The sequence below is a fragment of the Pseudophryne corroboree genome, chromosome 6 (assembly GCF_028390025.1).
Source record: "Pseudophryne corroboree isolate aPseCor3 chromosome 6, aPseCor3.hap2, whole genome shotgun sequence".
Lineage (NCBI taxonomy): Eukaryota > Metazoa > Chordata > Amphibia > Anura > Myobatrachidae > Pseudophryne > Pseudophryne corroboree.
The window spans coordinates 565,043,012-565,055,656 of record NC_086449.1 but is presented as its reverse complement, the minus strand read 5'-3'; the positions used below and the strand labels follow the sequence as shown (position 1 = coordinate 565,055,656).

The following is a 12,645-nucleotide window of genomic DNA, read 5'->3' as shown; positions in this document are numbered from 1 at the left end:
AGACATGATGTACCCTCAGAAGGGTAATAGTACTGACTTCAAATAGGCATTTCTCCAGCTTGCAAAACAATATTTCATCAGAGATTAAAAGGCACCTCTTTAATAAGCTTGTGGTGGGAGTCGAGATCTTTGAAAACACATGGATATCATCGAGATACACCACAACGGTGTTCTATAGGTGGTACTGGAAGATCTCATTGACAAAGTTCTGGTAATACTGCAGGGGCTTTGCAGAGATCAAAGGGCATCACAAGTTACTCGTATGTGCCTGTCCTCCGTGTTGAAAGCAGTCTCCACTTGTTTCACTGATGAGACCGGATAAGATTGTAAGCCACATGGAGGTCAATCTTATTAAATATGGTTGACACCTTAATACAGTCAAACAATTCTGGAAGTAGTGGAAAAAGGGAACAGATTAAGGTTATTGAGTTCACAGTAGTTGATACAAGGGGCAGGCGGAGTCTGCTGCACATGGAAACATATTCCATAGGCAAGAATCAATATGGGAAAAGTACTGAAGGTGAAAATGGGATGTGGTTATCAGTGTGGCGTCAAAACCCCAGTAATTGGTGGATTACTGTTGAGAGGATGAAGACTGCCAAGGGCTTTGTAGGTGAGAATACAGATCATTAGCTAAAGAAATGTGTTTACATAAATACAGTATGGCCCCATTCCGAGTTGATCGCTCGCTAGCTGCTTTTAGCAGCAGTGCACACGCTAGGCCGCCGCCCTCTGGGAGTGTATCTTGGCTTAGCAGAATTGTGAACGAAAGAGTAGCAAAATTGCTACTAAAACTTTTTTCTGAGTAGCTCCAGACCTACTCCTAGATTGCGATCACCTCAGTCCATTTAGTTCCTGGTTTGACGTCACAAACACGCCCTGCGTTCGGCCAGCCACTACCCGTTTCTCCAGACACTTCCGCGTTTTTGCCTGGCACGCCTGCGGATTTTAGCACACTCCCTGAAAACGCAGAGTTGCCACCAAGATACACCCACTTCCTGTCAATCATACTACGAACACTCGAGCGACTGAAAAACGTCGCTGGAGCTTGGGTAAAACTACAAAGTTTTGTGTGAAAGTACTCAGCACATGCGCGCTGCGTACCATGCGCATAATTGACGATTTTTTATTTGATCGCTGCGCTGCGAAAAACGTCAACGAGCTAACAACTCGGAATGACCACCTATATGCAGTAGAAACCACAATGCAACACTGCACAGTGATATCATGCTTCACTGCTTGGCTTCCACCAGCACAGTACAGTAGGGGTGGGTGCACACTAGAACAATCTCAGCATGATAAGTAGTTTCCGAACGTCTGTGTAAATGTAATGATTATAGTCTTGTAACAATTTAAATTTTCACTTGTTTGCAGGACACAGATGAACAGCAGCTGATATCCATTGGTGGCCGAAACAAATGACTATGAATGGAAGATAAATCCAGTATTGTCCATAATAAACTATGTGCATATAAGCTACTAGGAAGTTGGAATGAAGGAGATAACCTTATGCAATCTGTGGGTATCACCCTTCTCACATTCCAATCACTTGCCTGATTACACACTTAGCAAACAGTAATTTTTCTAATGCTTTCTAGTTCCAATGTACAGAATCATGTCCCAGGGTGTCATGGAGCCTGGCTCTGGGGCAATTCCCCTCCATATTTGGCTCTTTTACTGTGAAACTGTAAATAAACACTTTAGTATCGATGAAGCTAAGGACATTTTGTAGGCTTGTAAGTGAACTAGGTTACGAAAAACAAAAACAGAAATGTGTCTGTATATGTTAGAGGAATACACAGGGAACGAAATAGGGTAATTCTAAAGTAGCAAACATAAAATCTGTGTAGATTGAAGTGAAAGTGTCATCTCACAAATGTAGCAGCTGCATGTATGGAAACAAACTGCTTGTAACGGCCCTCATTTCTAATGGGGCATACACACAGGGCGACACAGTGCTGTGTGCTGAGCAATGTAGGTCAGCACACATCGCTATACACACAGCAATGTGTGCTGAGCGATCTGTGTTAACCAGTGTTCTTTAGGTGATCTAACTAGATCTTGCCTGCATGTGCTAAAGATCTGAGCGGGAAATAGCAACGCGCGGGACCGCACATCACCATCACTATCGGGTGTACACCTGGAGCGATCCATGCTTAATTTCTAAGCGATCTAGACAGATCGCTTAGAAATCATCCAAAATTCGCCCCATATGTATGCTTCATAAGTGTGTGTTGTATCCATTCTGTCCCACATTTCATCATGAAACACTGACAATGAGGTAAGGATAAATGGACATGTAATAATAAGTGCAACTGCTGATTATTGCCTGTGACAAATCACACTTAAATAGTAGTCGCACAGTGAAATAGTAGTAGTGATGTATATGTTGGATCATGTGCTTAATCTTGGTTTACATTTCATGTTCAGAATTGCACCTTATACACTGAAAAAACAAACAAAAACACAATGCTCACTGACTGCGATTGTAAATGATCAAACAAACAGAAGAGAATAGGAGCACTTTTTCCTTTTTTTACCACCAAAAATGCGTTGTTTGTACACCAACTTGGAGTCCTCCCCCCCAAAAAAAAATCAATGTTCAAAGTTTAAATAAAACAGGTTATAAAATGCTGCACATGTAGTATTATAATTATTATTACTACTTTCAATTTTCATTACATGTGTTGTGTCTTTACCAATACAACATTACACTGGCAGTGCACATGAACACATGAAAAACTAGTCACGATGCATTGCAAAAACACAGTGTTAAACTTGGGAGGGTCCGTTACTACATCTTTTATGTAGTGGGGTAGTGCAACTTTAAAGTACAGTGATGTCACAGCAAACTCAGCCAATGATAGGCCGTAACATTTGATTAAGAAATGTTTTATCATATTAGAGACATTTTAAGAACTGTTTAAGGCTGTGACAATTAGTTTTATCTACTTAGCAGATATATGCAACTGCCCTCATTCTAATATAAATGTAGGGGTTATAGAATTTTTTTTTTCTTCTGTTTTCAAATTAGTACTTAATTGTATACATAATCTGGTTTGCAAATTCAATGACGGTACATCAATAACAGTGACATGAAAACATGAAAAAAATAAGACAGCATAAGTCTCGTTTGTAGAACCAAATTTCAAACTTTATATATCTCATGTATATAAATATGTCTCAAAGTATTTAACATACAGCACGTGGAAGAGACCTTAATGTCTAATACAGCACAGTAAGAAATTCAGCACAAGAAGGTATTCTACTTTTAAAATCATCTTGTACACAGTTTTTATTACAAACAAAAGAATTACTACACAAAGTCTGTAATACATTCAGTATTTAGTCTTTCTAGTTTATCACGTTAGTATGTGACTGACATAAATAGAAACCAGACATAAATCTTGGTTGCACATGTCATACAGAAATAAACTGCTTAGTGCTAAACAGCATGTACCATTTATAAACACACTAACGTAGCAAACTTCACTTAGAACTCAATATAAAAATGTGATCAATAAGGCAACATTATTGTACTTTCAATTAAACAAATCTAGTAAAAACTATACACAACATTTATATATTAAAAGGGCACTGTACTACTTTCATCTTATACACCAAGAACCAAAAGCTGCAACAGTACCATTATATAAACTTCCATAATGTAAAAATACTAGAAACCCAAACGGCACGGCAGTGTCCTCTTTGGTGGATACTGGTGCACCAAAATGCATTGGTTTGCAGAGCAAGAGGGCTACACTCATGGAGGGGCAGATGGTTGCACTACCTAAAAAAGTGGTAGGTGCAAGCACAAAACTTGATCTATAAAGTAGGTACACCGATGAGCCTCAGCTTGGAGAACGCGGCAGCATGGTCAGGGCTGTTCCTTACATTGCTGTACATATTTTTACTTACAAAAGACTGTTTAGAATTTTCAGCTAAAATGCCTTGCTCTATAACCTGAATGGGACGCAGAGTCATCTTTAGTAACAGTGCACTGAAGGCACGCAGTTCTAGAAGCACTTTGCCCAATGTGAAATAAGCTAGAAACACAAACTTGTCACCTGTACTAACTTGTCCCCTAACTCACACGTTCTATAAAATGAAAGGGGATGTGTTTAGCATCTCAATGGCAATGACAGACACCGGAATCCCGACACCACTCAGGTTAGAGTTAGGGCAGGGTAGGGAGATCTTCAATGTTGGGATGCTGATGTCAGCCATGTGACCGGCCGCATCCTGACAAACGGGATATCATACTGAATATAATGAAAGGGGTGGTTCTATGGTGGCAAGTGGGTGTTGGTATGATATATACTCTTTTTGTCATCTACAGTCATGTGCAGCCATATATTTGTCTGTTAGGTTTAACTTCTTCCAATGACATATAGAAAAAAAAACATTTAATGAAGCCGTCATGTATTCCAATTCAATGAAAATATTTCCGTAATGCAATGATTTAGATATTATCAGAGGTTATTTGAAACCACAATGAAACAGGTAATAGATGAATATAAAGTATAACTGGTGCTCTACAAATCATGTGCTGGTTACAGTCTTTCAGTGCTTGAAGGCGGCATCAATTTTTGTGCCATTAACTATGATATAAAAAAAAACAACAAAAACACCACCACAAAATTGGGTTTTCAACTTTTCTGAATCATCGTGGACATGATTTATTCTATAAAAATGCTGATGGACATCTTAGAACTTGTGTATACTGCATTTCTGTACATTCTGTCATTTCCATTTTTGGTATCTCTCAGACACAATCACAGTACAGTACACATACACACTTGTTCTTTAGGGGTATATTTCTAAAAGTTATTTTTCAGGAAACTTTTGCTGGGATCCCCTCAATAGTATGCCAGGTTGTAACAAGAAGGTATCGAAGCATATATCTCCAACATCTGCCGGGTTCCTCCATACCGGTCTGCAAAAGCAGCCCCCATGGTGGCTGCTAAATTGCCAGATTTCATGAACTCCAGAATGTGAATCAATCCGGAACCCGCCCCTGGCAGATAATGCCATCTTCAGATGGAGTTAGAACATAGTAGCCTATTGGCCACCACATAAAAAATTTTGTCGGCCCCCACTGACTGGACAGGCCGACTGCTGTACGCCAGTTCCGAACCTTGAAGCAAAATGATATCGGTAGCCTTCACAAAGACAAGGCACTATGCAGACACCCCAACCACAATAAACACATGCAGTCATTTTCATTACGAGTTCGGGAGGAATTACTACATCACATCACTACAAATGCGGTTGGTGGTAAATATGCCTCTAAAAGACAACTACTGGGTATCATCCTATTTTGCACAGATAAACGCACTGTTACATGACTGGGATATTTAGCCAATATATTTAGAACTGGGACACTACAGGTATTTAGTGGCAGAAACAGAGGGTTGTCACAGCCAAAAGCTAGCAATTACAGGCTCTCTTTCTAGTCTGCCCATGGAAGGAAGAAACAGTCACATATTTAATCATTCTGAGAGCACGGACGGTTTACCATGATACATCATAGGACAGATTTAGAAAGCTTACATAAAAAGTGTCTGTTTAGTCTGCTCGTCTCTAAGTAACATGAGTTCATACTGACGTAGTTGATGGGGTATGTATAAACCAATAACATTCATAAAGGAACCTTGTACTTATACTAATTTATATTGAATAGGACAGACAAATGGAAACAAAGCAGCATATCCTAAACACCTTGATAGTTTATATTCAAAACAATGTACAATACTTGCTAATTGCTTTACATCACAATATTCATATGTAGCATACTCGTTGGGCCTGATGCAGATTTGGAAGTAAATTGGTCACACACTGTGTAAGCGTGTATGGAAAGCATGGGTTTATTCACCTGTATACAGAGCTGTACACTGCATCAGCAGGTGCACCAGGGCTGCTACTAGTGATTAGCATGTGCTTGCACCTGCCCTATAGTAAGCTACACCCAGGTCTGCATAGCCCATATTTGCACTAAAACACCCTTACTGAACTTTACCTACATGAGAATGCCCTGTTCCAGCCCAGTCTCTTCGGTGGCAAGGGTAGATGCAATCAAACTGCATATGACTCAACACTAACATCTGCCCATTTCTGGAGCATGTGGAGTGAAAATGTATATATTATAATGATATGCAAATGGACGTACAGTCACCCTGCATCAGCCCCTTGCATGCAAGCAGCTGTGGAGACAAACATAATTCATGATAATCACATACACGATGAGCAGCAGGTAATTATATTGGCGCACTATTAATTTATGTTTTGCACAACTTAGCTGCATTCGGCTTACGCCATATTCTGAGTTGCACTTATGGTCTTTAGTGCTTTGCAGCTTCAGTACAGTACATGTGTGCAGGCACACTGACCAAACCTCTTGTAAATTCATCCTATTTCTGCTACATGTATCTTTAGATATGCCTTAAAGCCAGGTGCAACTTTGAGATGATGAGTGCTTATCTTTACCCAAGCACTGTTTTAAGTCCCACAAATCTTAAGATACAGAGGTGTCCTCATACACTTAGCCTTAATACGGGGCAAGATTCCCAGCGCAACTAAGATGGACAGAGTGGTGCAGCGTAGTAACTTTTTCTTACATTGGTGGTCATTCCGAGTTGTTCGCTCGTTAATTTTTTTCCGCAACGGAGCGATTAGTCGCTAATGCGCATGCGCAATGTCCGCAGTGCGACAGCGCCAAGTAAATTTGCTATTAAGTTAGGTATTTTACTCACGATATTACGAGGTTTTTTCTTCGTTCTGGTGATCGTAGTGTGATTGACAGGAAGTGGGCGTTTCTGGGCGGAAACTGGCCGTTTTATGGGTGTGTGCGAAAAAACGCTGCCATTTCTGGGAAAAACGCGGGAGTGTCTGAAGAAACGGGGGAGTGTCTGGGTGAACGCTGGGTGTGTTTGTGACGTCAAACCAGGAACGAAACTGACTGAACTGATGTGGCAGAGTAAGTCTCGAGCTACTCAGAAACTGCTAAGAACGGTCTATTCGCAATTTTGAGAATCTTTCGTTCGCAATTTTGCTAAGCTAAGATTCACTCCCAGTAGGCGGCGGCTTAGCGTGTGCAATGCTGCTAAAAGCAGCTTGCGAGCGAACAACTCGGAATGAGGGCCATTGTGCACAGATACAGCAAAACACCACTCAGACGCTGGGCTGCAATTTTACGCACTGGGGGGTAAATGTATGAAGCACTGATGAGTGGAGAAGTGAGCCAGTGGAGAAGTTGCCCATGGCAACCAATCAGCATTGAAGTAACATTTATAATTTGCACACTATAAAATAATACAGAGCATCTGATTGGATGCCATGGGCAACTTCTCCACTGGCTCATTTCTCCACTCTTATCACTGCTTCATACGTTTACCCTTGAGACTTTATATTAGTTTTAAACACGTGCAAATTATGCGTAATGGAACTTGGTTGTAGAAAAAGCTGTGGCATCGTAGCGCTTCATACACAGATTCAGACTCCTTCGCACACAGATGTACAAGTGACACACATCAAACTGATCAATGCCGCCTAGCCAAGTAGCTTTGTTACTTTCAGTTGTATTATGTGGGCGAATTAGACCAAATAAGACGCTTGGCGCGGAGTCACCCGGGACTTAGGACGCAGAGAGGGTCTGTTTGGGGCATCTGAAGCCACAGTGTATGAAGACACATCTGTACATAAAACATAAAATACAGACATAAAAGTGTATGTAGGCTGGCAAATCTTAAGGTGCAGCTTTTAATGAGACCGAAAGTAAGAAATCAATTACTTTTTATAAAACAAGTGGCTTACATTTAAATAGTGCATACAGAATATTAATTCAGAGTACGTTTGTACCTTCCAAAAGTCCCTTCCGTAACTTGAACATGGAAAGAAGAAGAGAAAGGGATCTGTTTTCAGTGCAGTGGTAATGTAAAATAGAACTTTTGACTGAATACTCTTATTTAAGAGAGAGACCGATGCAAAGTATTTAAAAAAACATATATTAGTGTGAAGAAAATTTATGACAATGTGAGCAACAAGAAAAATAAATAAATGGAGTTAAAAAAGAAAAAAGTGTCTTGTATTTGTCTCTCAAATTGTTTCAGTATAATAGTGTGATAAAAAATAAATTATATCTACTTCATTCAATATATATATTACTTGATAAGGCTGTCAGATATGATATCAAATAACAGTAATGCTTGCATACAGATTTCTGTATGCAAGCAGTGGTGGTATTCAGTAATACCAGCTGTTGGGATCCCGGCGCTCAGTACACCGGCGCCGGAATCCCGACACCCGGCATACCGACAACTATTCTCCCTCTTGGGGGTCCACGACCCCCCTGGAGGGAGAATAAATAGTGTGGCGCACGTAGCATACGCAGCCAGATCTGCGTTCATCCCCTCACATGCTGGGGGCCACTCAGCATGTGTGAGGCCGCCTCCTGATGCGTCCGCAATCTCGGAACTAGGGTTGACCCCTGGCTGCGATGTCATGCGGTCTGCTGCCATGTTTTACCTTGAAAGACTGCATGACCCCCGGAACGACCCGACGCCCTCAGACATCAGTCACACTCTTTATCACACTATTATAGTGAAACAATTTGACAGACAAACACAAGACACTTGGCTTTTTTAACTCCATTTATTTCTTTTTCTTGTCGTTCACATTGTCATAAATTTTCTTGACACTAAAATACGTTTTTTTAAATACTTCGAATTGGTCTCTCTCTTAAATAAGACTGTTAAGTAAACTAATAGAAGTTATCTTCTTTCCATGCATAACATGATCTGTGGCAGCAATTAAAACGAGTTTTATGGTAAGAACTTACCTTTGTTAAAACTCTTTCTGCGAGGTACACTGGGCTCCACAAGTCTGGACAATGGGGTGTAGAGTAGGATCTTGATCGGAGGCACCAACAGGCTCAAAGCTTTGACTGTTCCCAGAATGCACAGCGCCGCCTCCTACATCACCCCGCCTCCCAGCACAGGAGCTCAGTTTAGTTAACAAGCCCAATGCAGTAGCAGGAAAAGATACGACAACGGTTAGTAGCCACATACACCACACTCTCACGACAAGAGAAGTGTCAGCGGCTAATGCCATATCAACCCAAAAAAGCTAAGTGCGTCAGGGTGGGCGCCTTGTGGAGCCCAGTGTACCTCGCAGAAAGAGTTTTAACAAGGGTAAGTTCTTACCATAAAACTCGTTTTCTGCTGTGGGGTACACTGGGCTCCACAAGTCTGGACAATGGGGTTTAGAGTAGGATCTTGATCGGAGGCACCAACAGGCTCAAAGTTTTGACTGTTCCCAGAATGCACAGCGCCGCCTCCTACATCACCCCGCCTCCCAGCACAGGAGCTCAGTTTAGTTAACAAGCCCAATGCAGTAGCAGGAAAAGATACGACAACGGTTAGTAGCCACATACACCACACTCTCACGACAAGAGAAGTGTCAGCGGCTAATGCCATATCAACCCAAAAAAGCTAAGTGCGTCAGGGTGGGCGCCTTGTGGAGCCCAGTGTACCTCGCAGAAAGAGTTTTAACAAGGGTAAGTTCTTACCATAAAACTCGTTTTCTGCTGCGGGGTACACTGGGCTCCACAAGTCTGGACAATGGGGATGTCCTAAAGCAGTTCCTTATGGGAGGGGACGCACTGTAGCGGGCACAAGAACCCGGCGTCTAAAGGAAGCATCCTGGGAAGCGGCAGTATCGAAGGCATATAACCTTATGATCGTGTTCCCGGAGGACCACGTAGCCGCCTTGCACAATTGATCAAGGGTCGCACCACGTTGGGCCGCCCAAGAAGGTCCAACAGACAGAGTAGAATGGGCCGTAATGTGAACTATGAATGAAAACAATGTCTATGTCTGTATATTTTTAACACAGTCCCAGCCTGATATTATTCCAATTGAGTATAAGAGTCTATTGTGATAAAAAGTCTGTTAGAGAAGAACAACTAAAGGTGTTATCCTTGAAGGGATCCTTGGTTCCAGCAGCGTTTATCAGTGAGCGGGGTACCCCTGGTGGATGAACAGGGGGAGAACTCAAGGGATCGGTATGCTGATCACTCTGGACCGGCCGCTGTCTACCTCCGACTGTGCTGCCGGAAAGCGCCTGTTACTACAGACGCCGTCCGCCAGTCAGATTAAAGGGAAGCGGGCCTGTCTCTGTGGGGAAAAGTGACACTGGCTTCGAGACCCGATCGGGACTGTCAGCCGTGTCCCTCCCCCTATACAGAGCTGTTACCTGCGTCTCCTGAGGTTACTTCCCGGCGTCCGTCTCCACTCAGTTTCCCTATCGGTCCTGTGGCTCCTGGTACTGAATCTTCTTCCTGGTTAGGGAGTTTGCGGTCACGTGACTCCGGTCTCCGCTCCCTTTTCTGTGAACTCCCGGGGTCACTGCACGTCAAACGGCTGGGCTGTGATGAATATAAAGTGTTTCTATATGGTTGTGCAGCGATAGGAATATACACTGCTACAGTCTGTACTGCTCCTAAGCGTATCGACCCGTGTGGGTCTTCGTCAGGGAGTCCTCCCTATGTCCCAAGGAGCCACAGGCGGACATAGGGAGGTTGGATACGCAACACACCCTGAGTGAAAGTATGAAAGCAGCCAAAACCTCCATGGCACTGCCAGCGCATCCACGAATGCTGCTTGAGGATCCCTTGTCCTTGCTCTGAAGACCAAAACATTGTGATTGTGTCGAGACGCCATCAGATCCACATCTGGAAGACCCCACCTTTCCACGAGGAGTTGAAACACTTCTGGATGGAGGCCCCACTCGCCGGCATGCACGTCCTGACGACTGAGAAAGTCAGCTTCCCAATTCAGGACTCCCGGAATGAATATTGCCGATATGGCCAGTAGATGGCGTTCTGCCCAACGTAGAATCCGTGAGGCTTCCTTCATTGCCAAACGGCTTCGAGTGCCGCCTTGATGATTTATGTAAGCCACTGTGGTGGCGTTGTCCGACTGTACTTGAACAGGACGGTTCTGAATCAAATGCTGGGCTAGGTTCAACGCATTGAAGACTGCCCGCAATTCCAGAATGTTGATCGAGAGGAGAGATTCCTCCTTGGTCCACCGACCCTGCAAGGAGTGCTGCTCCAGCACTGCGCCCCAACCTCTTAGACTGGCATCTGTCGTCAACAGGACCAAGTTGGATATCCAGAAGGGACGGCCTCTGCACAATTGTCGGTCCTGGAGCCACCAGAGCAGCGACAAACGGAGCTCCGGAGTCAAAGAGATCATTTTAGACCTGATCCGGGGAGGCAGGCCGTCCCACTTGGCTAGAATCAGCTTCTGGAGGGGGCGAGAATGGAATTGAGCATACTCCACCATGTCGAATGCTGATACTATGAGGCCCAGCACCTGCATTGCCGAATGTATCGACACTTGCGGACGAGAAAGGAAGCAACGAATCCTGTCCTGAAGTTTCAGGACTTTCTCCTGAGACAAGAACAATCTCTGGTTGTGAGTGTCCAACAGCGCTCCCAGATGCACCATGCTCTGAGCGGGGACCAGGGAGGATTTCTTCCAGTTGATGAGCCCCCCGTGGGCTTGTAGAAACCGGACCGTCATATCCAGATGACGCAGGAGAAGATCTGAGGAATTTGCCAGGATTAACAAGTCGTCCAGATACGACAGTATCCTGACCTCTTGACGGCGGAGTACCACCGTCATCACCGCCATAACTTTGGTGAAGACTCGCGGAGCCATTGTTAAACCAATAGGTAACGCCCGAAACTGGTAATGGAGATTGCCAATATCGAACCTCAGGTATTGTTGATGTGACACTGCTATAGGAATATGCAGGTAAGCATCCTGTATGTCCAGGGAGACCATGTAGTCCCCAGGTTCCAAGACCAGAACTATAGAGCGAAGGGTTTCCATAAGGAACTTGGAAACCTTCACAAACTTGTTCAGTGCCTTGAGGTTGAGAATGGGCCGGGAGGACCCATTCGCTTTCGGGACTAGAAACAGCGGAGAATAGTACCCCCGGCCCCTCTGAGCAAGAGGCACCTGTACTATGACTCCTGTATCCAGGAGGGTCTGTACCACCGAATGCAGAGTGTTTGCCTTTGTATGGGCCAACGGGACGTCTGTCTGGCAAAATCGATGAGGGGGTCGGTTTTTGAAGGCTATGGCGTAACCTCGAGTGACAACTTCCCGTACCCAGGCATCTGAAGTGGTCTTCAACCATTCCTGGGTATACCCTAGAAGCCGGCCCCCCACCCTGGGATCCCCCTGGGGGAGGCCCGCCCCGTCATGCGGCAGGCTTATCGGTCTTGGCTGCTGGCTGACGGGCAGCCCAGGCTCTTTTGGGCTTCGGCTTACCAGGTTTGGAAGTGCGGGCCTGCTTATGGTACGCCTGACCTTTTGCTTTACCTGAAGGACGAAAGGGGCGAAAGGACGTGCCTTTGGCCTTCGACACAGAAGGAGCTGTATTAGGCAGACAGGCAATTTTGGCAGCAGCCAAGTCAGCCACTATCTTATTTAAGTCCTCCCCAAACAGAATATCCCCCTTGAAAGGGAGTACCTCCAGGGTTTTTCTAGAGTCCAGATCCACAGACCAGGATCTCAGCCACAATATCCTGCGAGCCAGGACTGACGTAGTAAAGGCCTTGGCTGCAAGGATACC

At 44.1% G+C, this 12,645-nt stretch overlaps 1 protein-coding gene across 2 annotated transcripts in view; it reads left to right on the top strand.

Moving 5' to 3' along the window:
• Nucleotides 1-2,636, top strand: part of STAB2 (stabilin 2) — a 285,642-nt gene extending 283,006 nt beyond the window's left edge. For both annotated transcript variants that reach the window (XM_063927783.1, XM_063927784.1), the window contains one exon: nucleotides 1,375-2,636. In XM_063927783.1, coding sequence (XP_063783853.1) covers nucleotides 1,375-1,422 — 48 coding nt within the window. In that variant the 3' untranslated portion in view covers nucleotides 1,423-2,636. The remainder of the gene's footprint in view (nucleotides 1-1,374) is intronic.
• The last annotated feature ends 10,009 nt before the right edge of the window (nucleotides 2,637-12,645 follow it).